This window comes from Pseudomassariella vexata, assembly GCF_002105095.1.
Source record: "Pseudomassariella vexata strain CBS 129021 chromosome Unknown BCR38scaffold_20, whole genome shotgun sequence".
In the NCBI taxonomy this organism is placed as follows: Eukaryota; Fungi; Ascomycota; class Sordariomycetes; order Amphisphaeriales; family Pseudomassariaceae; genus Pseudomassariella; species Pseudomassariella vexata.
In genome coordinates, this window is record NW_024467975.1 from 381093 (window position 1) to 406486 (window position 25394).

The 25394-nt window shown below is 51.7% G+C and overlaps 9 protein-coding genes across 9 annotated transcripts; 4 read left to right on the forward strand and 5 right to left on the reverse strand.

Moving 5' to 3' along the window:
- Positions 1-1385: 1385 nt before the first annotated feature.
- On the reverse strand, positions 1386-3231 carry BCR38DRAFT_109937 (kinase-like domain-containing protein). Its single transcript, XM_040853366.1, has 2 exons — positions 2151-3231; positions 1386-2093 (listed from the first exon to the last, which is right to left on the reverse strand). The coding sequence occupies exons 1-2, from the start codon at positions 2975-2977 to the stop codon at positions 1868-1870; spliced, it is 1053 nt and encodes a 350-aa protein (XP_040710587.1). The 5' UTR covers positions 2978-3231; the 3' UTR covers positions 1386-1867.
- Positions 3232-3927: 696 nt separating this feature from the next.
- Positions 3928-4493, forward strand: BCR38DRAFT_490207 (uncharacterized protein; the record flags this gene model as incomplete). The annotated part of the gene is made up of 3 exons (XM_040864489.1): positions 3928-4153; positions 4214-4277; positions 4343-4493. 3 exons carry the CDS (start codon positions 3928-3930, stop codon positions 4491-4493), a joined length of 441 nt encoding a protein of 146 aa, XP_040710588.1.
- Positions 4494-6644: 2151 nt separating this feature from the next.
- On the forward strand, positions 6645-7895 carry BCR38DRAFT_461378 (saccharopine dehydrogenase; the record flags this gene model as incomplete). The annotated part of the gene is made up of 3 exons (XM_040862519.1): positions 6645-6894; positions 6969-7580; positions 7636-7895. 3 exons carry the CDS (start codon positions 6645-6647, stop codon positions 7893-7895), a joined length of 1122 nt encoding a protein of 373 aa, XP_040710589.1.
- A 457-nt stretch (positions 7896-8352) lies between these two features.
- Positions 8353-8946, reverse strand: BCR38DRAFT_490209 (cytochrome c oxidase biogenesis protein Cmc1 like-domain-containing protein; the record flags this gene model as incomplete). The annotated part of the gene is made up of 2 exons (XM_040864490.1): positions 8353-8699; positions 8781-8946. 2 exons carry the CDS (start codon positions 8944-8946, stop codon positions 8353-8355), a joined length of 513 nt encoding a protein of 170 aa, XP_040710590.1.
- A 490-nt stretch (positions 8947-9436) lies between these two features.
- On the reverse strand, positions 9437-13049 carry BCR38DRAFT_461379 (uncharacterized protein; the record flags this gene model as incomplete). Its single annotated transcript, XM_040862520.1, has 4 exons — positions 9437-11689; positions 11720-12441; positions 12502-12695; positions 12778-13049. The coding sequence occupies 4 exons, from the start codon at positions 13047-13049 to the stop codon at positions 9437-9439; spliced, it is 3441 nt and encodes a 1146-aa protein (XP_040710591.1).
- Positions 13050-14254: 1205 nt separating this feature from the next.
- On the reverse strand, positions 14255-14901 carry BCR38DRAFT_110004 (uncharacterized protein). The gene has a single exon (XM_040853367.1). The coding sequence runs from the start codon at positions 14817-14819 to the stop codon at positions 14364-14366; it is 456 nt and encodes a 151-aa protein (XP_040710592.1). The 5' UTR covers positions 14820-14901; the 3' UTR covers positions 14255-14363.
- Positions 14902-17763: 2862 nt separating this feature from the next.
- On the forward strand, positions 17764-20148 carry BCR38DRAFT_490211 (Lipin/Ned1/Smp2-domain-containing protein; the record flags this gene model as incomplete). The annotated part of the gene is made up of 2 exons (XM_040864491.1): positions 17764-18220; positions 18290-20148. The coding sequence occupies 2 exons, from the start codon at positions 17764-17766 to the stop codon at positions 20146-20148; spliced, it is 2316 nt and encodes a 771-aa protein (XP_040710593.1).
- A 252-nt stretch (positions 20149-20400) lies between these two features.
- BCR38DRAFT_449997 (transcription initiation factor IID, 31kD subunit-domain-containing protein) lies at positions 20401-22075 on the reverse strand. The gene has a single exon (XM_040861337.1). The coding sequence runs from the start codon at positions 21707-21709 to the stop codon at positions 20900-20902; it is 810 nt and encodes a 269-aa protein (XP_040710594.1). The 5' UTR covers positions 21710-22075; the 3' UTR covers positions 20401-20899.
- Positions 22076-22186: 111 nt separating this feature from the next.
- On the forward strand, positions 22187-25387 carry BCR38DRAFT_110042 (histidinol dehydrogenase). Its single transcript, XM_040853368.1, has 2 exons — positions 22187-24813; positions 24862-25387. The coding sequence occupies exons 1-2, from the start codon at positions 22374-22376 to the stop codon at positions 25053-25055; spliced, it is 2634 nt and encodes an 877-aa protein (XP_040710595.1). The 5' UTR covers positions 22187-22373; the 3' UTR covers positions 25056-25387.
- The last annotated feature ends 7 nt before the right edge of the window (positions 25388-25394 follow it).

Sequence of the window (25394 nt, forward strand, 5' to 3'; positions counted from 1 at the left end):
ACTTCTCATATCATCCAACGGACCAGTACAGCCTGATAATTTATACTGCTCCTGCTGTGAAAGCTGGTGTTTGTGCGGTACCGATCTCGGATTATAACCCATTCTTGGATGGTAATTTAGTGTATATGCCCTTGGAGAAGCGCTCTCAGCTGTCAGGAAGGTAATATACAGGACTCTCATGGCTGGCTGAGACGAGGAAGCTGCGGCCTTAATGCTTCACTGCCGGGGCCTGCGCCATGCAAAATGATACGTTGTTATTGCTCTCCCTGCAACCACCAATACTTTGTCCTTCTCAATAATCCAACAATGTGGACCCAGCTCCCCCTATTGTCTCATATCCATGGGATGACTGCTTAACCAACAGGAAGAGCCGATGTGGCCTGCGACTTTTGCGAGGAGACGGTGCATCTCAGGAGGCCGATGTGTCGCCCGGAGAATACCCGCGCTTACGTTGATGGGAGACTTGCGACGTAGGCATATAGTAAAGGACTCGGCCGGGCCTGTGGGACCATGGCGGTTATAATCTGTCTCTTGGTTGAGGGTGGTCGAGAGGGTGGTTGGGATTCGGCTCCTGTGCCAAAAGGATGAGCAGTCTTGGCAGCGCGTAAGGCGGCGGGCGTGCATCCTTCGCCCAATGGCGTCCTGCAAAGGCGGAAGCGCCCGCTCCCATTATGCATAAGCGAAACTGACCGGAGATGAATAGAAAGGGACCCTCTCCGTGGAGAGACTTCTCCGTGGAGAGAAGCGCTCTGCGGAGAGATTCTTTAAGGAGAGACTCTCTCCATGGAGAGAACAGCCGAGGAGAGAGAGGCCTCATGGAGAGACTCTCTCCGTGGAGAAACCTCTCCAAGGAGAGATGATCTTCAAGGAGAGAATATCTCTGTGGAGAGACTCTTCGAGGAGAGGATAGCTCCGGGGAGAGCCTGGTCAGCTTCAACTTACATCTCTATGCTACTCATTCAGTTGGCTTACTTCCTCCGGCAGTTTACTCATGCATTTGTGCAATCTGGCTAGTCCCAGCGTATGTGTTGTTCTATGGATATCAAGACTTTGATTTGATTTGACCGCATTATTGAAGGAACACGGATTTTTTACATCGTGGAGGCGGGTCCCAGTTTCGGGCCCCTTTGAATGCCAAGACCGCGAACTGTTTGTCGCCATCGTAACTCTACCGCGGCAACGGTGGTAGTCGCTGTATCCAGGCTCAAGCACAGCATGCTCGCATGAATGTACAGCTACCTAGTCATGTTTTCTAGGCAGTAACTGTGCCACGCGGATGCAGTCTTCAGTCTCATCAAGCGCCTGGATATGCTGGCACGGATGAGCAACCTGTTATAGCGCATAACAATTGTATGAAATCTACCCTCACACAAAACTCTTTCCAGATTTGAACATGAGTTACACCGGGGTATAACGTGAGTATAAGTAAGCAGCTTGGGCTGCAGCCGAGCACTGTTGAGCTGGCCTTGAGCAAGCGTGAGCCAGCATGAACCAACCTGATTATGGTTGAGAAGATTTTGTGGGGTATCACAGCCTCAGTTGCTCCATGGGGTCCATTACGGCATTTTGAAGTCTTGAAATCGTACTTTTGTCTAAGAGCTCTCGGAGGAGAACCATGCTTCGGGGAGAGAAGAGCTTCGGGGAGAGAAGAGCTCTAGGGAGAGAAGAGCTCTAGGGAGAGAAGAGCTCTAGGGAGAGAAGCGCCAGGCTGATTGATTGATTGATTGGTTGATTGATACGCCGTCCCCGTCGCCCTTACGGCAGCTATGTATTGGACAGCTGCTACAAGTATAGGTGTCTCCCACCTTTCCTTCGGCCAAGAGCAAAAGCCCAACCGATGGAACTTTAGTCATGGTTGCAAAACTGACTACGACAGAGGTGGCGGTGGCGAGGGAGGCCGGCCCAGCGTTGGATGCGTTTCATGGTAAGCTTTTGGCTTAGGAGCTGATAGTGCTGCCAGCGCTGCAGCGACATCCTCCGGAGACAACGGCTCTATCTTTGGCGGCGGAACAATCTGGGATGGTAGCAGTGAAGTAGATGGCAATCGTGCTACAAGCTCAGGTAAATCTAAGAGATTCTCGACTTTCTCACCACTACGGCGACAAGCATGTTAGCATAAATGGTTGAAGCTGTGGAAGAGCGATCCTTACAATGCTGACGGAAAGCGTGCTTGGATAGCTCTGACCCGATGCAATAAAGCCAGGTATTCCTTCTCATTGCCGGTAAATCTTAACTCTTCCATCAGTCTTCTCTGTAGTTGACGAGTATATTCCACGCTTTCAGTGGTTAAAAAATCCAACGTCACCACTTCGAAACACCTCGGGTAGAAGCCTGCAAACCCAAAATCCAATAGGCAGATGGTCCTATTCGGCAACATGATCATGTTTCTTCGGCAGAGATCCATATGGCAGAACACTAATTTCTCAGACGTAATATCGATTGACTTGTCCTGCGTCGCAAGTCTCGCATTCAGCCATGTGTTCAGCTCTTCCACAGAATGAAACTCAGTTCTAGCGCCTTCATCAGACCAGAGATAGCCTTCTGGTCTCCCACCCCCGGGCGGACCGGGGATTTCGCTAGCCATGCTCTCCATATGGGCAATGATGGTCGCGATCTGCGGTATGAGATCTGTATGTACCTGAAGATCGAGGTTTTCGAGGCTCCAACCCTCAATATAGTCCATGAAAAGATATCCACAGGAACCAAATGCACAAGGGCTGCTATGAAAGAATCGATGAACTCGTGGAATTTGGACAATGGAGGAGTCGAAGTGTTGATGCGCGAACGTTTGAGCGGCTGCTTCTTGCGCAGTCACTCCATATCCACATTTGACGACCATGGTGGGAGATAGCTTGATTATTCGATTTCCTTCGTCCAAGCCGGCCAAAATCCCATTCTCCTTTTCCATGCGACGGATGAATCCTTCCAGCCACTCGTCGCTCACTGTATCGATATCAGTATCGATATTGAAAGTCATGATAGCGTAACAGTAGATTTCCGGGGTTTGTTGAAGGTAAGTTCAGGAGCGTAATGGTTGAATTGTGCGAGCTGCTGAAGGGACGTCGTATTCAGACGAGAGGCTTTGGAGCTTCTGGTGACAGTGTAATTCATACGCGCCAGCAAGACAGGTGAAGGACGTGGCGCGGTTGACGTTCGCTAAGCGGCTGGTGTTTAAGTCAGCCGAGTGTAGACGACAGCAAGCCAGCAACAGGTGTTGAGCTTACTACGGCGCTTATCGTAAATAAACACCTGAAGGAACTGACTTTTCCTAGACTTAGCTGCGAACCTGAGAACATGTGTAAAGTCTTGAGTGAAGAAAGACGGAAACGCATCAGGTGTCAAGATATGCACGGAAAAGCCCCGCCCAACTGCCAAGAAAATTTATATCCAGAGATCCAACAATATCGTAACCGGAGCATGAATTAGAGGCTCTGCGCTGAAATCCTCTCGTACGTCCAAACAGCGATCGATTTGCGAGAAACCCCATCAAAACGTACCCTTTTCTCGGCCATTCAATGACTTTAGGCGCCGACCTCGAATGCGGCCGAGGCGCGAACAAGCGCCCAACATCAGGCTGCTACACAAATTGACCCGAAGCCTCAGATAGGCGAGAGTTAACGAGCGGGTCCCGAACCCAGTCAACCAACAGTTCCGACTCGTTTGCCCTGTTGTGAGACGGGGGCCCCGTAACGATAACCGGGAATAAATGTTTGTCTGTCATCAACAGGAAATCGCCTTGATCGTGCATCTTAACAGTGGGTTGCTTGACAAGCACATGGACCCTCGAGTATATAAGTAAGGGTTATGTCTTCTCCAAGAGAGAAGCATCTGCTACTACCTCCATTGCTTCCAGAGTTTCAGCCTTTCTTTGTCAGTCTACAGCAGCATCATTTCAAATTCTGCCCTTCTTTCTTCAGTCTGTTCAAGATGTCCTCACAGTCACCAGATGTTAACCTCTACCCTGTCACTGCAATCCGAGTCGTCATACATACTACAGGCAAATTCTTCGAAGGGGATACACGCAGTGGGAACCATGCGTCCATCTACCTCCTAGTCACTGGTGGTTCTGTGCACATCAATATGAAAAAGGCTCAAGCCCATCATACCCACGGCACTCTTGAGGTCAAAACGCATAGTTATCAGGTGTCAAGAAGTACACTTAGATCATGGGATCTTACGCCTAGCACATAACTCACCGTAGGACATGTCTTAGCATACGTGAGCCGCCGCAGAGGGTTCAACCTCAGCCGTAGTGGAAAAGGATGCCGATATTGGGTGTAAGTCTTCCCTTTTTTCTTCTTCTTTTCTTTTAAGATATCCTGCTAACGGTCCTGGATGATAGTTACACGATCCTCAACGACCTAAATGCTGCTGGCTACATCAGTGCTCAGAGCGATCCAAGTGTGGCCAGCGTCCAGTCATGGCTTCAGTTCAACTATTCCCGTAATCAAGATCCGGAGCCAGAGCCGATGGAAGAAGGCACTTTCTTTTAGCTCTCGTTTTGCGTTAGAGCTTCGGGCCTCCTCTCAGCGTCTGGTATCAGTCCTCGGCTGGCTTCCTTAGCCTGGTATCTGTCAACTTTTAAGGCCCTAAAATTGATCACTCCAAGCCAGCATTTCCCTTTATCTATCCTCTGCCACGGTCTGCACCAAGTTCTATCCGTTGGTGGGAATCTTCACCAATGACATGTTCTTGGCTAATGGCACGTCGAATCCTCATTGTTCAATCTTTGCCAGCACATTGATCAGCGATTGCGATAACTTGAACACCGGAGCCATGGCGATCAACATTAAGTTCAGAACTTTTGCAATTGAAAGTTCACCTTTTCCACATGAGGTCGACACTAGGTGAACGGAAGAGAAAATGGCTTAACAGGAGTCTTCACACGGAGGGAAGATTTAGGCACGTTGGAAATCGTTAAATAAGAAGATCGGCTAGAGAGATTTACTGGGTGCAGGATGAGTCCCAGTTTAGGGCTTACAGCAAGTAGTTGGGGGACTGGAATCAGGCCAAGGAATGATTTCGATCATGAGCGAGCCCCGAGCAAGCCTGAGTAGGCTTGATTCAGATCGAGCCGAAGTTGAGCCGCATGAACCTTTGCAAATGTAACTTACCAAGATTGACTAGCTTAGTCGGGTGTATGCTTGGGGTAGATTTGACCAGGGGTACCAGGCGTCTTGTATCCATTCAGCTTGCGCAGAAGACGCAATTATTCCATTATTAGATCATACTCTGAAGACCCGCTAGCGTTAGCTGTCCATACTGCCAAGTTAGTATCTCTATCGTGGGTGCGTTACCAGGGTTTGTGCTTGTGGAGGACGGTGGTTGCGTATGAAGGCAGGAGGGATAGTAGAACTCTAGAAACGAGACTGGTCAATAACCACGAGGGAGAGAAGCCCCCTCTGGTGTGAGATCTATCTAGTACTTATAGAAATCCTCCTTACCTATTGTCCGCTGCTTGGGCCGTATACCCGCTAACAACCCCAGCGCCTACGCCTGGTTTGATAGCGGCTAAGTCCCGTATAGGGCCTAATTTCAGACCCTCTTCATGCTGCTCAGAGACAGAATCAGGCATAATCAGAGAGGCTCAGCCATAAATGAAGCACGATCACGCTAGCTCACGCCGGCTCACGTGAGCTCAGGGCGAGCTCATGAGTACTCAGCCATAGCTCGAGTTACTTACTAACAGCTCACGTTACACCCTAGCGTAACTCACGTCTCAAAACAGAAATGGCCATTGTGTGAGGGCATTTTGTCCCCGTGTATCCTGCGCTATATATTCTAGTCGTAGCTCTACCCTTGATATTTAATCATAGCGTGGTTTAGCTAGTAATTAAGAATAATTTCTACTTCGTGTATATTGTCGGTATCGTTATCCTTATCTTAATCTGCTTGAGCTCAAAGAGATCGAAGACCGAATATTGATTCACGTCTGCCGACGAACGAGAGAAATATACCATAGGAGGAAGATATAGTAGGCATTAAACCACGACGACGTTGATTCTTAGATGCTCGAAGATGCTTCGATCTGTCGCGTCTTACTCTAGTGGTTTCCGGATGCATTTGCAACTGTAGGGTAATCGACGCGAAACACGAGAAACCAAACAAAAAAAATAAAAAAGAATCCTCAGCGTCCGCCAACGTAGTCTTTTTGTACAACAATTCTTCATGGTGAGGTACACCTGAGATACTTTAGTGCCCTTGTGCGGCTCGGCCCCCCCATTTGTACTTCCCTGCTTCACCTGAATTGTAAAGAAAAGCCTGCAAAGTCTTGGCCGTTGGGTTTGATGGCAGAAACCGTCCAATGATGATTAAGGAAGCTTCTTTAGGAAGGTTACGGGCGCTGCTGTGCCTTGCAGACTGGGCAATGCTCGGGCATGTTAGCTTTGCCCAATGGTGCATATTGCTGGTAAAGTAGCGAGATCGGCGGGGCGTCTCTTAAAAATTTACGTCAACGGCGCGGGGAATTATTGGTGGGTATGGGCATGATTCACAATGTCTGGCGGGGAGCCCCCATCTGTCGAGTTGTTTCTGTCCATGTAATAAAACATAGCAAATCATTCACACCTTCCAACCGACTCAATTGGCCCCAATCGACCTCACGATCCCTATTTGACGCCGCTCCCATACGATTCACCTTCACAATGGCACCGACCGTCCTCCACCTGCGCTCTGAAGACAAGCCGCTCGAGCACCGCAGCGCGCTGACACCCACGACGGCCAAGGCGCTCATTGACGCCGGTTACACAGTCAATGTCGAGAAAAGTCCCGTCCGCATCTTCAACGATGCCGAGTTCGAGAAAATTGGCGCCACCTTGGTTCCCACGGGCAGCTGGCGCGAGGCAGACAAGAGCCATATCATTGTTGGACTGAAGGAGCTTCCCGAGGAGACCTGTGAGTCACTTTTCTGGCCGTTTGCGTTCAACATAAAAATACAAAAGCACACATACTGACTCACGATCTGGTAGTTCCCCTTAAGCACGTCCACGTCCAGTTCAGTCACTGCTACAAGGGTCAGGCGGGCTGGGAGACGGTCCTCGCCCGCTTTCCCCGCGGCGGTGGTACGCTCCTCGATCTCGAGTTTCTGCAAGATCCGTCGTCAGGTCGCCGCGTAGCCGCCTTCGGATACAGCGCTGGCTTCAGCGGCAGTGCTCTGGCGCTCAAGAACTGGGCCTGGCAATTGACGAACCCAGGCAAGCCCCTGCCTGGCGTCGAGAGCTACCCCAACGAAGACGAGCTCATCGCCGACATCAAGAAGGACCTTGCCGCAGGCCAGGCCAAAGTGGGCCGGTTACCGAGAATCATCGTGATTGGAGCTCTGGGACGATGTGGACGAGGCGCCGTCGACATGGCACTCAAGGCGGGTGTGCCTGAGGACCACATCCTCAAGTGGGACATGGCCGAAACGGCCAAGGGTGGGCCATTTAAGGAGATTACCGAGAGCGATATCTTTGTCAACTGCATATATTTGAGCTCCAAGATCCCTCACTTTGTCGACCTCGAAAGCTTGAACACGCCTGGCAGAAAACTGAGCGTTGTTTGCGATGTCTCGGCTGACACTACTAACCCGAACAATCCGAGTGAGTCATGGCCCGCCCTTCTTTTCTGTCTCGTCACTTCTAATCTGGATATCAGTCCCCATCTACACCATAGCCACCACTTTCAAAGAGCCCACAGTCCCCGTCGAGGGTTTGTCAGACCCCCCTGTGAGTGTCATCAGCATCGACCACCTGCCGAGTCTCCTGCCCAGAGAGTCGTCAGAAGCCTTTAGTGGCGATCTGCTGCCGTACCTGCTCAAGCTGAACGACTGGCAAAACGACCCAGTCTGGGCTGGTGCCGAGAAGCTGTTCAAGGAGAAGGTGGCAACCCTCCCCAAGGAGGCGTTGGAAGCATGAGGAAATTGTTATGATTTTGAAAAGGGATATGTTTGGCGTTCGGATACCCATCACGTAGAGGGAAATAGATGCCTTAGCTGAGATAGCCGAGATAGCCGATGCCTGGGGACAGACCATACGTCAAATATAAGAAAAGACGCCAACAAAGGCCTCGGGAAGTATAGACCTGATACATACGTGCTGTCTTTTCTTCACATCATGTCGCTCCTCAGAGTCGAGTTCGAGCCGGCGCCGTCATCTCTCTCCTGTGCGTCTCGTGCTTCTCATATGGTATATTCTCCAACGACCCTTGAAAAGATCGGGTCAAATCCTCATCTACACAGGAGACCTGAATCTGTACAGAGCAGCGTAGCCCAGCAAATGCCTCGAACCCAAACGCCATATATGCACGCCATCACCACCGACCAAAGAAGTCCAAACCGCTTTCTTTTTCGTTCCTTATGTTCTTTCCTCCCCTTCAACGTTTTGTCTGATCCTGATCGCCCCCTCCCCCTCCTTTTCTTCCATACCCACCGCCAATCCTTTCCCCTCTACTCAACTTCTCCTCCTCCCTCCGCAACTCCTCAGGGTCCCGCTCCGGCAACCCCCACCACTCGCGATGGAATCTCTCCTGCTCCATCTTGCGACGCTCTTTGTGCTCTCTCTCGCGGGCCCGCTCCATGCGCTTACCGAACCACTCCTCGCGCGCGCGGTCGTGCTCCGCTTGCGTCGCGTGCGCCAGCATGCATTTGTTCATTTGGTGAGAGAGTGTGCGGCATACGAAGGGGATGCTGAAGGTACGGTTGCGGGCGCAGTCCGCGAAAGCTGTTTGTTGTAGAAATGTGTACGTTAGTTACCTGTTCTTGGCAGGTGCAATAATAGAGGGGGACGAAGGGGAAGACAAACCCTTAATATCATCCCCGCAATGCTTCCTCACCCGTTCATTAAACACCTCGCGCACCTGCGCCTCCTGGCTGGCGGATAACGGGAGGGGATTTCGACTCGGTATGGGCAACTCCCCGGAACTGCTCGAGCTGCTTCCGCCGGCAGACGGCGGTTGCTGGGTGGCCATTGCGGCGGCGGCCATGTAAAAACCCCTGCCTATTATGTGTTGAACAGGTGGTAATCGGAAAAGTGGGAATGGGCTTTCAAGAACTATAAATGGGCCATGTGTGTGATCTGTAATCGCCGCTCACAGTCGTGATCTCGGAGTGGAATGCATATTCTTGGGGTTGGTCGCTTGCCCGTAATACAAAACAGTTGAGGTCGGAGCTTCCGAGCTCCCTAATCGCACCATGTTGAGGATATTCTGCCAGGTAATACCACCTTCCTCGATCGGATATTCAGGGACGAGCTATTGGGTAGCTTTCCTGAAAGATCCTGTCAATGTAGAGAATACGGCACACGCGAAAAGACAGCATGCGATGGTATGTATGAATTGCTGAGTATGGTAGTTTATAAATAGCTCTTTGTACAAATAGCGCTTTAGATTATTTTCAGCATCACTGGTTGTCACTATAATAAGCGGAGTGATGGCGCCTTGTGACCAATAGACAACAAAACTACGATTCTCCAGCCGAAGTTTTGTTCTCCTCATGGTCCAGATCCAAGCTCTCCTTTTCCTTGCCTGGCTTCTTCTTCATCGAGAACCGCCAACTCTTCTCCTTCGCATGAGCTTTACCAGCGCTCATAGGTCCCAGCGATGGACTGCTGCTCGGACTCTCATAGCTGCGGGCTATTCCGGTACTACCTTCTTCTGCGTTCTCGTCAAAGCTTGCGCGTTCCATAGACATATTCTTGTCCGAATTGGTCACGCTGCTGGGACCTTTCTTGCCGCCGACGCCGCGTATAGAAGAGATAGAATGCAAGCTGAACTTGGATGTACTCCCTTTGCGTAGTAGTTTTTTGATCCCGCTTTCGTGCTCCTTGAAGCCCAGCCCTACTGCGAGATCCGAGTGAGCGTTGGAGAGTGCTTGATCCAAGGACAGAGACTCGCGAGACTCGGTGACCGAAGGGGTATGCACCGAGAAGGTATCGCGCGACTTGCGCGACTCGCTGGGCGACTCGTCGGTTTCCGACGCAGACGTTATAGATGGACGCGGCTTTCTTTCCCTTACGGGTTCGTAATCCTTGTCTTTATTCTTCGCCTTACCCTTCGCTTTGTCCTTATCCTTGCTTTCCTTGCCATCCTTCTCCTTAGGGCGGAACAGCGTCATGAAACTGCCGGGGGCATTGAAGCTTGGCGCATTGGGGTTCAAACGTCCGGCAAGGGACTTGGATGGTGGCCTGTGACCAATAATGCCTACTCGTGATGGCGGTTGATGAATCTCTGAGTCGTGCAGTATTTCATCATCCGCATCAGCTAGTGTTGTCTTCAGCGCAGAGGGGGACCCATGGATGGAAGGTCTCCTAGACGCACTCCGAGATGCCCACGGATCACCAGCCTCTGGCGACCAAAGCCGGCTCTGCGGCGGCTGCTTTGCCCAAATTGAACTGCTATCAGTAGATGGTCGTGGTAGATCAGATGAAGCAATCGAAACAGGCCTCGGGCTGCTAGGGTCTTGATCAAATACGTTGCTGCCGCTGTTTCCGTTGGTGAAGAGCCCAAGCCGACGTGAAGCTATGCTCACGGAGCTCGAGTGGCCAGCGTCCGGCATGCCAGGCCCCGTGCAGTTTCGATTAAACACACCCCAACCGGCTGAGAAACTCAACTTTCGCTTCGTAGAAATATCCGAGTCCTCAACGGAGCGAGGAAAAGATTGACTGTGGGCTGGTTTCAGTGCCCCCAAGGCAGGTGGCTCGTCCGCATCGGTAGCGGTGGGTTTGTGCATGCGGTGAAGCCAAGGGAAGAATCGGGTGCTTGCAGAAGTCGGCGGGGCAATTGGCGATGAGGCGGTGCCAAAGTCTCCCCTCAATGACCGGCGTTCACTGTTCTCGCCAGTGTAATGTGAGAAGGGTAGATTCTGGGAAGAGCCGCGTGGACTGGATATGATACTGATCGATCGTCCTGAAGATGCAGGAGACTGTGGATCATTTTCGGGAGACATATTGGAGCCAAACGTATTATGTCTAGTCGGACGGGATGCCGGACTGGGGGGCTCATCGTCCACCATATCAAGCATGCCGGCAGGCAAGAGTGATGCGGCTGTGGGACTGAGAGGCGCACCCGCAGTCAGGGCTTTGATGCCATCCTCATCGAATGGAGCCGACATGTCCGCAGTGAGGTCCATGAAAGGGCCTTGGGCAAAACCTGGCGGCATTGTCGGTGGGCGGGACAGGGTAAAACTGCTTGAAGATGTATAGGCCCTCTCGGGACCGGCGTAGGATGCGGCGGGCGATGGTATAACCACATTTGACATAGAGTTGCTGTTGCGGCTCCGTCGCTTGAGTTGATTCTGAGTTGCCACGTCGAATTCGACGCCAGACGAATTGGCCTGGTTGTACGAGAAAGGAAGTCCTGACTGTTGAGCAGCGCTGAGCTGACTGCGCAAAACATTCTCATAGTCGTCCAGCGCCTTGGCTCGGCGGTTCGCATAGAATAGCCGCCTCTGAAGATCTCGAGACTTGTTTTCCCAGTCCCGTCTGATCTGACGATCAGTATCGCGCCATTCCTCACTCTCCTCCCCTCCCGGAAGTGTTTTACGCTGGTCCTCGGCCTCCTTCAGTTCCTTGCCCTTTTCTTTCAATTCCGCCTCTTCCTGCGCAAGACTTGCCTGCAGAGCCTCCAGGTCCTCGCGCAGTTCGCTTGCTCGGTCATCCCCTTCCTGCTGAATATTGGCCTTGTCCTTCTCGAAACCAGCCTGTCTCTTGCGCATCTGGGCCATGTCCTTCTCCCATTTGGCGACTTCGTCATGAAGCTTCTTGCGGTCGTTTTGCCTTTCTTTCAGCAGCTTCTCCTTCTGGGTCTTGCGTTGTTGAGCGCTTCGCATGGCTCTGTCGGTAGAGCCCATTTCCCGCTTCAATTTCTCCGTCGTGTCGTCCTTCTCCTTCTGCACGCGCCTCTTAGACCTTTTCTCATCCGCCAACTCATCCATCATCTCCTTGTGCTCTTTCTCATCATTTGCTATCTGCGCTTGTATTTCCTCCATTTCCTTCCGAATGCTCTCGAACTTTTCACCCAATTTCTGCAGGGACTCCTCTTCTGGCAATCTGCGTAGAGCATCCTTGACCGATTGATCCATGCTCGTCGTGGAAGGGGAATGTTTCCGAGTCAACGTGTTGCGCCTAGGTATGGAGATGGACGAACTGGCTTCTCGTGTCGGCGGCGCAAGGTTGCTCTCGGGGAACGAAGCTGTCTCCACACCAGCGGCCGGGCTTCTCGGCGTCCCGTCTTCATCGTGAGGATCTCCAGGCATTGCCAGCTGCTGCTCTTCGGGAGCGAAGTTGGAAGGGAGGCGCCCGTCCCCTAATTGAGGTCGTCCATCTCTTGCGAACGTGCGCAGTCGGATGACGCGACTTCCCGCCTGGAAGTTATTGTGTCCCACAGCAATGACACGTACGTTGTAAAAATGGTTGGGCTTCAACCCCGTCACCGTGATGGCCGTCTCCTGGTGTGCCGACTCTCCCACTAAGCTTGTTGTCAGTCCACGAGTCCGCACACGCACACCTCATAATTATCCCCACTCACCATTCACGCCGTTCACCTGTATCAGAAATTTCCCGACAGGTCGATTGGGTCGGGGACGGGTCCAGTGAAGAGTGGCGGCATCGGCACGGATTCCGGCAAGGGAAACGTCAGGAGGATCGGGGACGTCGACACCGAGAATGCTGATAAGTTCGGGGACTGGCTTCCATAATGTCTGCCAGGCTCGATGAGCCAGCCTGTCAAACCAAACTCGTTAGGTGGGCCGGGTACTCGGAAAGCTTAAATGCACCACTGCGAAGGTTTCGAAAATAAACATACCAAAGCACAGCAGCTCCCGTTACGAGCATATTGGCATGGTACAACACCAGAATATCCAGGTGCAGGAAAGTCGCAAGGCTAATAGACGCTTGGTACACCCAGGCTGGAGAGTCTTGAGCGAGATCGGGAGCAACCGCCCAGAAGAAGAGGATGCAGCCTATGGTCACGATTAGGTTGAGATGCGCCGTTTTAGGCTCGGTAAACCACCATGCGAGAACGGCACAGACGACGAGAATGGTAGGAACAGACGTCGTCCATGGGGTCCATGACATATCGTCGTGAATCGGAAAGGACTGGGAGTTTGTTCGCGAATAAAACAGAAGGAAAAGGAGAGGGAGGGAGCAGGAGGAAAATCAAAGAAGAGATGATGAAAATGTTTCAAGCAATCAAGGTCCCTCCCTCCTGCCAGAGAACGAGCCCCCTCTCCAAAATGTGGATTAAACTAGCGGATTGGGGGTTTACCGGCAATGTGATGGAACTGCCAAAAGTTCACGATTGGACTAAAAATGGGGAAATTGAGCTGCTAGTTTACGTGCCAGCTTTTGCGATTTTCGCGGAGAACCCTTGACAAGTCAGAGTCAGTCGGGTCGGGAAATGCGCAGCACAAACTGTCAAGAGCATGGCACGGCCAGTTGCGATGATGCGCTGGCACGAACAATGCGTGCAACCTGCTACTTCTCACGCATAGATGCATAAGCCTTGCAGCCAACGCCCTGCAACGGTATGGGAAGACGAGCAATTCAAGATGAAGCCGTACACAGAAACGGTATGCAAGTGGTCACGCAGGGAGGGGCTCAAATTCATACAGCAAACAGAAGAACCGTAAGATCTCGGCATTGCAGTCGACAATGGGGGTGTCGTGTGGTCGTAACAAGATGCACGCTACTGCAAAGAAGTATGCTTGACTCTAGTTGGCCAGGCTGATTGCATACTCAAGCGATAGATCCTTCCGTGCTTCGCTTCAGGATAGAGGTACGTGCCTTATGCTTACACCGAGTCGTTAGCAAAGGCATATATCATCACGAATAGTTTTCTCGTTGCAGATGGTCTGAAATACACGTATAAGATCTGTTTAAAATTATCCGTTAATTGTCGAATGGGAATCGTCAACACTTACGATTTGACAACCCGCTACAACGAGTATTACCTAATCTATAAAACCAGGAGGCTTGTATATTCGACCGAGCCAGCTATCAAACTCGGAAAGCTTTATCTGCCATACAACTGCTCTAAGCTATGCTATGGGGAAATACGCGTTCGCCGAGGATATACATTACACAGTTCTCCGCTTCCAGAAACTCTGTGTGGGATCGACTATTCTAAGTTCGCGGAGTCGTGTAAGCGTCTTCACCGCTATGCCCCAGCATAAATTGTTGGAAACCGTCTCTCATCACTTGGGTGGGTGCACTTGGGTGATCCAGAAACCGCCCTGCGTGTTCCATCCCAACTTTGATGCCTTCCGGTCCGAGCGGCTTAAGAGCAGCATGTTGCCCTTGCATTAGGCAACGAGGCAAATCTAGCTGGCGGCGTATTGGTAAGAGTGTTGAGTAACTACATGCTCTATACGGGCAGCGCCTGAAGTCCGTTCACTTCGTGCCATTTCTGATGCGATGGGATATCAGCAGCAAAACACTCGCGACTATCACAACAAGCCGAGAGACGATGATCGTCACATGTCTTCGGGCGGCTGGATCGGCTATGAAATCAGTATCACGTTGGACACTGGCGCGGAAGTTTTCTGGGGCTCTTCCGCTCATATTTGCGGGTCGGCGAAGTTTCTCTCTGGAGCTGATAGCGGGCGGAAACTCGTCCTGCAGATGTGACCACATGACAGCACATGTGGGAACGGCCGTTTGGGCAGATTCATGATTATCGGGAACCTGTGATTGGAGACTTGATGTTGAGATATGTTGTTCAACACTCCTCAAAAGCTTCCAGGCGCTTGGAGTCGAAAGTCTGGGCCAGTCGCATGGACCTATTACGAAGCCACGGCTTACGTCCCTCATTAACCGCATTGACCACCTTTTTGCATGCACCCCCATTTTGCAGGGTCTAACTGAATCAACCTAAATACTTCGTCCATATCATTTATATACAGAACATACTTAATTTAAGTGTCCGAAGACTTAGATATATTCTTTCGAGCCCTCTTTAGAGGAGGGACCCTTCCTTCGAGAAAAGTATCAATTTCTAACTGCTTATCCGGTAAAATAGGCCGTATTCGCTTATTTCGCTTGTCCTGGGCTGTTCGGATCGCTGATAAGTTAACGAATACTTATTCGGGTCTGGCTCGACGGGCTGGCGTATATCTGGAGCTTATTTATCGAGTTCTTCATATAGTTGCTCGTTTTAGATACGTAATTTGGCATTCTCGGCGGCCTGGAGTGTAAGGGCCTTGCCCGCCTTGCCTACTAGGGTACGAATCTTACGAGATAACCCGCCCTCGGCTTTCTCTATCGACTGTAGTTGGCTAGATAGTTGCTGCACTTTCTGAGGAGTAAAAGCAACTAAAGGTGGTGATATATGAGGCGGGGGATCTGGTGTATGAGGCTCCGGAGGATCACAAGATACGTCGACTAGTCCTTCGGAGCCTAGGGGCCATATACCAGTCTTCCGCCAGCCAGATTTAATATTTTCCGTAGTAAAGGCTCTCTCCGAGGCACGTAGATATGCTTCTAGCATACGTTGCTTGTAAATTGGGGCTGTAGCCTTGTAGGAAGCGTAAGCCCTAAGCTCTTGGCGGTAGTAGGTCTTCAAAGGTGAGAACGGCCCGACATCGCACGGCTGGGGATCGTCACTGCAGTGTGAGGGTAAATACAGCACGGCGACTCTATTCTAGTAGGCTTTCCACATAAATTCGGCATGAATATGTGTCTGGTGGCCGTCGAGGATAAGGAGTCGCCATTCGGTACCCCTAGGCTTCGTCTCGGAGAAAAACCTGATCTAACCACCTATTCCTATTTGCGATAACTTTATTACTCCAGCCCTTACTCGTCGCGGTGTATTCCCACTCAGGGATATTTTGGTCTGGGAACCACTGTGCTTGGACTCTCTTGCCGGAAAATACGCAGACAGGTGTACCCCGTTGGGTATGCGAAATGTACTCTAACCAGGAGCACCACGACGAAGCGTCCGACTTTGATACGCGTACCCGGCATGAATTAGACGTCCCAATAACCGTACCATGCCCAGATTCCCCCTCTTGGACACCTGTCTCATCCATATTATACTCGTTGTCGGGTTTGATATGATACTTCGTACGTAAGCGTTCGAGGAGGGTGTAGAAGTCTCGGATCTTGTTCGAATCGGACGCTCTAACTCGGCTAGCATCTACGACGCGCCCAATTTTGGTACGTATCTGTGGATGGCGGCTAACGAAGTGATCCACCCAGTGTTGGCCGAGTGTATTGTTATCCCCTTGAGCAAGGAGGATTTCGGCAGCGAAGTCGGCCACATAACGCTTGCTAGGAGCCCGTCCACACACTTCTTCGTGTAGGATCCAGTTCACGATAACCTCCTCTTGCTCTGGAGTCAACTTTTGTTGCCTGGAGGCGGCGTCGCGATGCGAATTACCGTGACGAATACGGTAGGACAGTGTAGTCCCCTTGATACCGTACCGATGAGCTGCTACGGCCTGGGAAGAGCCCTGACGGACAAGCTATTTAGCGCGTTCGATTCGCTGCTCAAAATCGTCCAGACTATTCTCCACTGGATTAGCCATTTTGTACGTAGATAGGGAGCAATTGCGAGGTAAATTGAGAGACGTCGTGTTGTTGAGGCGTAGAAATTCCCTGCAAAATGGGGATGCATGCAAAAAGGTGGTCAATGCGGTTAGTGAGTTGGATGGGCTGAGGCCATGCTAGAAGCGCAAAATTGTAATGCTGAATACATATACACATAAGTAGTTTCAATCATAGAGCTGCATATCGTTGAAACTCTTTGGACCAGGCAGCCCAACTATACTCCTCGCTATTCCTGCCAAACGCAACCCGCCTTTTCGTAGCGAAGGGGTTACTGGTCACGCGTAGTAATGACTCGAGCGTTATGAGAACATTAATTGTTCCGCTGACTGCAATAAGCGGCACGCTGTGTGGTATGAGCCCAGGGTTTAGTCATGATGCACACGCAGTTGTCAAACAAAGGAGGAATGAGTGTATGAATGGGTCAACTCCTGCATCCGCTATTGTTGACATGATGACCACAAAATAAAGACCATTCGCTGCTGCCGACAGCTACAGGATTGATTGCCGGATGCAATAGCGACGTCAAGCGCCGCATTCCCGAGGTGTAATAGGGCAAAGCCCCCGGTCGACAGTCAGCGGCGGGCGTCGCTAGCGTGGAATTGATGTACTACTTCAGTATGGTAAAGTGCTTTGGGGCGGGGCCTTGGGGGTCCCATGGTCGCATCTGTTGAGCGAGCTCTTTGATTTGAATTCAACCGCGCCCTGACGTCGTCCTCCCCCGAAGAACAAAGTCGGCGGCCTGTCATAAATCTCCACGATATCCTCCGTGACGTCTGCTTCTACTCTTCTGCTCACTCGCTCGTCCCGATAATAGTCAGACCTACGTTTGTGTCCAGTGATCTTTGATCTGTTCATCAGAACGCGCAGTTTCCCGCCAGTTTGCGACTTGTTCCTTGATCCACTGCCTCTACGTCACATTGCGAATAAGCTACTGTCGTACCTTGCAAGACCTGGCTCATTTTATGTTCGTTCTTCCTGTCGACCAGGTATACCATCAAACGATTTCACATTCCTCCGACCACCTTCGCTACCAAAACCCGGAGTCACAAACAATTTGTAGTTGGTCGATTTTACACCGCATCCAACAGCGCAGCAACTTGTGGGGAAAGCGGCCGTCCCTGAGAACAGAAATCGAAACCCGAGACTCGTTTGGACGCAACACATTCGCTCGTTTCACCCCACCTTCATTGGCCGTCTCGCGGTTTGCAGTCGTTGAGGTTGGAACAAAGCATATTGGGCAAACATGCAGTACGTCAGAAACATCAGTGATTCGGTGTCGACGACATGGAACTCAATCAACCCGGCTACCTTCAGTGGTGCCATCGATGTGATCGTCGTCGAGCAAGAGGACGGCACTTTGGCCTGCTCGCCATTCCACGTCCGCTTTGGGAAGGGCTCCGTGTTGCGCCCCTACGAGAAGCGAGTCGAGTTCAAGGTCAATGGCGTCAAACAAGAATATGCCATGAAACTCGGTGAAGGAGGCGAGGCTTTCTTCGTCTTCGAGACCACCGATACGATTCCGCAGAGTCTCCAGACCTCCCCTCTGGCGTCGCCGGCATCCAGCCCACCGCTCCAGCCTGAGCGGAATCCAGCAGGCGTCATGTCGGAGCCCGACCTTCTACAGCTCGATGGAGATAGTGGTAAGCCCCGATACTCGACAATAGGAAGCCGACCAGGACCCGTCCCTATCCCACGTCCAGGTTCGTACCGCCACTCAAATCTGCGAAATGTATCTGCCCATCATCGATGACGACTAACTTACTCAATAGGCTTGTTGACCGCCATGTCCACATCGCCAGACTTAACGCAAGGACGTCCATCGAGAGGCTGGTCTGGATCGCATAAAATGCCATTCCACAGCGATGACATCCTCCCATCCAGCGCGCGAGTTCACGCGAAACTTGAAGACTCCCCAGATGCATCCATCCAGGACGAGAGTCCCCGCGCGTCGCATAGATCCATCAGCCCCCCTCCCGTTGCTCCCCGAGAGGCTGTGCAGCGTGCGATGACATTGTCGAAGGAACTCTCGGCCGCTAACATCCCGAGCCATGTAACCGAGACGGGCGACTTGATGCTGGACATGACCGGATTCAAGAGCAGCGAAGAAGACGCCATTCGCGCTGAGGTTGTGGCCCGCAGGATTTTGGCCGAGGAGCTGGAAGGGGACTACGACATCGGAGCCCTATTTGGTATGGACGAGGATGGTAACTTGTGGATATACAGTAGTGGGGAGGCCAAGGAGAGCGCAATGAAAAAGACAATGGCTTCATTGAAGCAATCACCTGCTCCTCTTGCCATCGACGCATCGTCGGATCCGGGCTACGCAAGCGATGACTCAGCCTCGTCTATGCCTGAGCCATTGCACCGACGAAGCGAGTCTGATGCTGGACACATGAGTGTTGGCACACCACCAACCACGCCTGGTGGAAGCTCTGCAGGCAACCCTAATCGAAACTACGCCAAGACACTGCGCCTGACTAGTGATCAATTGAAAAAGCTGAATCTAAAGCATGGCGAGAACTCGCTCTCCTTCACCGTCAACCGGGCTACTTGTACATCTAGCATGTACCTGTGGCAGCACGATGCTCCTGTTGTTATTTCAGACATCGACGGAACCATTACCAAATCGGATGCTCTAGGACATCTGCTCCCTAGAATCGGCCGTGATTGGACCCATGCGGGTGTGGCAAAGCTTTACAGTGATATTGCTGCCAACGGGTACAACATTATGTATCTTACCAGTCGATCCGTCGGTTTGGCTGATGGCACAAGAACTTATATTTATGGGATTGTACAAGACGGTTACAAACTGCCTCGCGGCCCTACGATTCTTTCACCGGACCGGACGGTCGCGGCCTTGCGGCGGGAGCTGTATATCAAGAAACCGGAAGTCTTCAAGATGGCTACGCTCCGTGATATCCGCAACCTATATGGCCACGAGAAACACTGTTTCTATGCCGGGTTTGGTAACCGTCTGACGGACCAAATTTCGTATCGCACGGTCGACGTGCCGCGCAGCCGCATCTTCACCATCAACTACAACTCCGAGGTATCGCTCGACCTCCTTGCCCTTAACAAGCTGAAATTATCCTACGTCAACATGAATGACGTCGTCGATCACTACTTCCCACCCGTCAGCACCCTCGTAAAGGGTGGGGGCGAGCAGTACACCGACTTTACATACTGGCGGAGTCAACCCCTGGATTTAGATCAGTTCTCCGCGAGCGAAGACGACGAGGATGCGGATGATGCCCGGAGCTTTGCAGAGGATGAGGAAGAGGAAGATGTGGGCAACATGGGAGATTCCTACCTTTCACGTGTGTACGACGATGATGCACCAGAGAGCATCCTAAGCGGCAGCGGGATTCACGAGGACGAGCAGAACATGATCGGAAGCATGATTGAAGATGACGATGCGGACGATGAGGATGATGAGGAACTAGAAGAGGAAGATGACGTCGTCGAGAACACCCAACAGCAGCTGCATGCGCCGGAAGCTGAGGGAGCTAAGAGGACTCCTAGTCCTATCGTGCAAGATAATTTCGCCGAGGTGATCACGGGCATCAGTCACCTTGGGATCGAGAAGCCAGTGAAAAATACTGAGGGCCAGGAACTGGAATCTCGGTGAGACGAGTGGTGTATGAGTGATCTGGGCGCGGCGAGGATTCGACATTGTAGTCGAGTAACAGGAAGATTTCGTTTAGCATTTGCAAAGGAAGATTAAAAGTAACATACACCAAGTGAGCTGGACAGATTGGTGTCATAGGAGAATCGGGTGGTTACACACCACATTTTGTCGCATAGCGTTGGCGTTGAGGGTTTACATTTTCGTCGTAGACTGGGGTGTACATTGTACAACAAATGAAATCTTAATCTCACTAGAGAATTTTCTGCATCATGTCTTCTGATTCTGCACAGTAATGACTTTGGAAAAACGCACTGCAGACCTAGATGGTCTCGTGGTGTATGACTCGTTTGATCTATGCAACGGTTTCCTGACTGTAGTCCGCAGCTTCACCAGAAGTTCCAACGCAAATCGGAATTTCGTAGCGATTTCTGGCACCTTTCTGTCGCATCTCAATAAAACGCCTCAGATGCTCTGCCATCTCCTAAACCTAGGCGGTCTCTACCTACTGAGACCACCCCTCTCTCACAGACAGCTGTTGTCGAAGACCTGTGTCGAGGAGCTGCATCAAGGAGGTACAGGCATCTTCTCAGCCTGGTCAACTCCCTTTGTAGCGTAGTTCGCACTTTTCATGTAGCCCCGGAACGAGCCTACGAACCGGCCGTTTTGGATGACCTCGCAAACGCCTAAACCCAAAGCCAGCAAGTCTCTTGGCTTGCTTTCGATGCTGTGCTGACAATATCCAAGCCCTCGGTTACTCCATCCCCTCCATATCCTCATCTGCCATATCATCGCCAAGGAACTCGTCCAGCCCGCCGCCCTCGCCTTCCGTAGCTGGCTCAATCTTGGTGGCTGGGTCGATATCCATCACATCTTCCATCTCCTCTTCGTCCTCATCCTCATCCAAACTACCGTCATCCCCGTCTTCCTCCCACGTGTCCCGCAATCCCCAGCCTTGACCGCTGAGTACAAACCGCTCACCCGGAAGTCGAACACCCCACTCGTGCGCATGCACACGCGGCAGCGCGACCTTGTTTCGTTCCTTGGCCAGTTCCTGCAGCCAATCCTTCGATGCACCGCCGCCACCGCTTCCACCGGCCCCGCTGCCACCCCGGAACTGGTATGCCTGCCGCGAGGCGATGGCCAGCGTCACGGCATTGGTGGAGACTTGTGCGTCGGCCGCGGCGGGGGCTGAGGGCGCAGCGCCGGATTGTGCGCTCGGCTTCGCGCCGGCGTGGGTGATGAAGGGGTCGGTCGTTAGATGGAGGGCATCGGAGAGGATGGAGGACGTATGTCGGTAGGCGAAGTCGAGGAGGAGGAGGGGCACGCGGCTGTCGAAGGAAGTCACGCCTTGGGAAGTCAGGAGGAGCTCAATTACGCGCGCGTCGCGGGGGCGCGGGGCTGAGGTGATCGCAGGCGAGACAGGGCCAAGTGCTGCTGCTGCGCCTGGCACAGGCTGTGAGGCGGGGAGTGTAGTGCTTGATGATTGCGTTTGGGCTGGTTGCGATTGAGACGGTCCCGAGGATGCAGGCGCGACGCCGTTGGTTTGCGATTGTGGAGACATCTAAGCGGTGCCTGCTGTGTATTATAGCCGATAACTGCAGCGCAGAATGCGATAGTACCGAGATCGCAAGAAGTTGAAACAGAAGGTCAGGCGCGGGAGGCGCTGTGCTACAGAGTTGCCGATGAGGTTCAATCCATCGGGTGCTACTACTCGAGATGTAGCGGGTCAGTTGAAAGAGAAGACCTTTGTGACTTGAGGAAGGGTATTCAAGCCTGAATTCGGATAGTAAAATTAAAGATTTGTTCCGGTGCCGCGTGTATATTGTTGTTTGTTCCTATTGTGATGAAAGATAGAAAGCTGGAAATTGAAGCTTCAATGCTGCAATGCTTCAATGCCTGGAGCTTCGATATAGACGATCGCGTGAAGTTTCGAGGCCCATAATTTGTATCCTCTTACGGAAGGCGGTAATGTGCACTGACCACATTATAAATGACGAATCGATCGTCCGAGACTGGCTCAATGAGTCAATTGCAGCAATGGCGAGTTTGATGGAGGGGTAGATTTTTGTTCTTTACCCCCACTATCCAAGGAAACATCCGAGGAATCTGCCGATCTAGGAACTTGGCCTTGGGTCATTCTTTGGTTATGAGCTTCTGTCACAACTTGGAGCTTAGTAAACTGTCATTCATTCATTCATTCATCTTCTACCCCAAAATCAGTTGATATGGAGACAACCTTGCCGCTCCCTTTTTTGGTCGACGTCTCCGTTCCGTCGAGTGCGGCCTCAATCGAAGGATTGACACGGGATGAAGTGGCATGCCTTGGTTGCGTCTTCTTCGAGGTGACTCAAGACCGACTAGAGGAGCAACTTGACTACTTGCGCCAGCACAGTGGCGAGTCCCAGACTTTCTTTGATGCAACCGGCTTGGAATCCAAAGACGCCATTATCTCAATCCTGGACCACGGCGCACGAAAGGTGTTTGTCCAGCCAGAGAGACTGTCTGAGTTCGCCGAGTTCCGTGGTAGAGTGGCTCCCGCTGTGAGCAAGACGAGTCAACTATCCGAGGGCACGGAATTCGGATTGCTGTTCAAGGACTTTGACCAAACAAGATGTGATGTCGAAAAGTTTCTCGAAAAGAGTAGAGCTATCCTAGAGAAGCTCCCTCCCCTCTACATCAAGCCCCTAACTGGCACGGTCTATGAGCACTTTGTGGATATCTGTGTACAGATCTCAGCTATCCCTATTTTGCCATCCAAGAGCTTGACCACCAAGAAGGATGACTCCTCGAGGCTTCTTATTTCAAAGCTGTTCTCGGGATCGTGGAGATCCGACCGTGCCGATAAGCTTTTGCCCACTTTGGTGTGTGATGAGAGAGGTATTGCTCTCGGGCTTGTGTACAGCAGTGAGGAGAGCGTCGCCGAATCGTTAAGAACCCAGACCGGCGTCTACCAAAGCCGAAAACGCGGTCTCTGGTATAAGGGGGCAACCTCTGGAGATACGCAGGAACTGGTCCGCATATCCCTGGACTGTGACAACGATGCTTTAAAGTTCATCGTCAGGCAGAAGGGCAGATTCTGCCACCTCGACCAGTTCGGATGTTTCGGCGACCTAAACGGCATCTCAAAGCTGGAACAGACTCTCGTGTCTAGAAAGGAGTCGGCACCAGAGGGCTCTTACACGGCACGCCTCTTCTCCGACGAGAAACTGCTTCGAGCGAAGATCATGGAGGAAGCTGAGGAGCTATGCGAGGCCCAGACCAAAGAAGAGGTAGCATTCGAAGCTGCAGACCTAATCTACTTTGCTCTCACAAAAGCAGTGAGCGCCGGGGTCAGCTTGTCTGATATTGAGCACAACTTGGATGCCAAGAGCTTGAAGGTGAAGCGAAGAACAGGAAATGCCAAGGGTAAATGGGCAGAAAAGGAGGGGATTACCAACGGTGCTGCTGAAAATGCCAAAGAGATTGCCAAGGAATCTACTGCTCCGCTCACACCAGCCCCTGCGAATGCAGCTCAAAATGCACCTGATATTAAGAAAATCACCATGAAGCGGGTAGATGCCAGTGAGGTCGGTGAAGAGAAGGTTTCAGAGACTCTGAGGCGCCCATCTCAGAAATCAGCAGAGGCCATTATGGGCATCGTCGCACCCATTATCAACGACGTTCGGCTGAACGGTGACAAGGCTCTTCTCTCTTACACACACAAATTTGAGAAGGCCACTTCTCTGACATCCCCCGTTCTCAAAGCACCATACCCTCAATCATTGATGAATCTGCCTGAGGAGACCATTAAAGCGATTGATGTCTCATACGAGAACATTCGAAAGTTCCACGCTGCGCAGCAGGACGAGAAGCCGCTGCAAGTGGAGACCATGCCAGGCGTTGTCTGCAGCAGGTTCTCGAGGCCCATTGAGCGCGTCGGTCTATATGTTCCTGGTGGCACTGCCGTTCTGCCCAGCACAGCACTCATGCTAGGAGTTCCAGCTATGGTGGCCGGTTGCAAAAAGATTGTTCTTGCCTCTCCACCCAGACCAGACGGTAGCATCACACCCGAGATTGTATATGTTGCTCACAAGGTTGGCGCGGAGAGTATCGTTCTGGCAGGAGGCGCGCAAGCTGTTGCTGCCATGGCATACGGCACAGAGAGTGTGACCAAAGTTGACAAGATCCTTGGACCTGGCAACCAGTTCGTTACCGCCGGAAAAATGTACGTCAGCAACGACACAAATGCTGGTGTGAGCATTGATATGCCGGCTGGTCCATCCGAAGTTCTCGTCGTCGCCGATAGAGATGCCGATCCAGCCTTCGTTGCGTCGGATCTCCTGTCCCAGGCCGAACACGGTGTCGATAGTCAAGTTGTCTGCATTGCCGTTGATCTAACAGAACAGCACTTGCAAGCGATTGAGGATGAGTTACACAAGCAGGCCATGGCTCTCCCGAGAGTTGACATCGTCCGAGGGGCTATCGACCACTCGGTGACTATCCTGGTCAAGGATATAGATGAGGCGATGAGAATCAGCAACGAATACGCTCCTGAGCACTTGATCCTGCAGGTCAAGGATGCTGAGAAAGTTGTGGACAAGGTTATGAATGCCGGTAGCGTGTTCATCGGCAAGTGGACGCCGGAAAGTGTTGGCGACTACTCTGCTGGTGTTAACCACTCACTCCGTAAGTCATGCCCTCCGGGCTGAAACTGTGGTCGCTAATTGTTTACAGCAACATACGGATATGCGAAGCAGTACTCGGGGGTCAACCTCGGTTCCTTCATTAAGCACATCACGAGTGCCCACTTGACAGCTGAGGGATTGAAAAATGTCGGCGGTGCTGTTATGCAACTGGCGAAGGTAGAGGAGCTTGATGCTCACAAGAGGGCAGTGAGCATAAGGCTTAACTCCTTGGCTAAGCAATAACCTCGAGTTGCATCGGTCATCTATTCTTGTATGCGACTTGTTGAAACAAAATGCGCTTCTAGAGTCTAGATGGAGCCGGTTTGGACAAGCTCCAGGTAATGAAATACCAGAAACAAGAACAGCTCGAGACTGTAAGTGCAGGGTGAATGGATTCAATCATCTAATCGGCTGTCCACGGCCCATTGGCGCTTTGTGGTCTTGTCATTGCCTATCTTGACATTGATCTTGCTTGTGCGGTTGCCTAAACCAGGTTTTATGTGTTTATCTGCATAACAAAGACAAGATGGTCCATCAACCCGTAGTACTTGAACAAGCTCCAGAAAATTTCAACTAGTCCTG

Excerpts from the sequence above, each read along its gene's own strand:
- BCR38DRAFT_109937 (XM_040853366.1), bottom strand. The coding sequence starts at position 2,977 with ATGACTTTCAATATCGATACTGATATCGATACAGTGAGCGACGAGTGG. Across the intron at positions 2,094-2,150 it reads GCACGCTTTCCGTCAGCATT|TGGTGAGAAAGTCGAGAATC; the intron begins GTAAGGATCGCT and ends TTGTCGCCGTAG.
- BCR38DRAFT_110004 (XM_040853367.1), bottom strand. The coding sequence starts at position 14,819 with ATGGGGGTGCATGCAAAAAGGTGGTCAATGCGGTTAATGAGGGACGTA.
- BCR38DRAFT_449997 (XM_040861337.1), bottom strand. The coding sequence starts at position 21,709 with ATGTCTCCACAATCGCAAACCAACGGCGTCGCGCCTGCATCCTCGGGA.
- BCR38DRAFT_110042 (XM_040853368.1), top strand. The coding sequence starts at position 22,374 with ATGGAGACAACCTTGCCGCTCCCTTTTTTGGTCGACGTCTCCGTTCCG. Across the intron at positions 24,814-24,861 it reads TGGTGTTAACCACTCACTCC|CAACATACGGATATGCGAAG; the intron begins GTAAGTCATGCC and ends AATTGTTTACAG.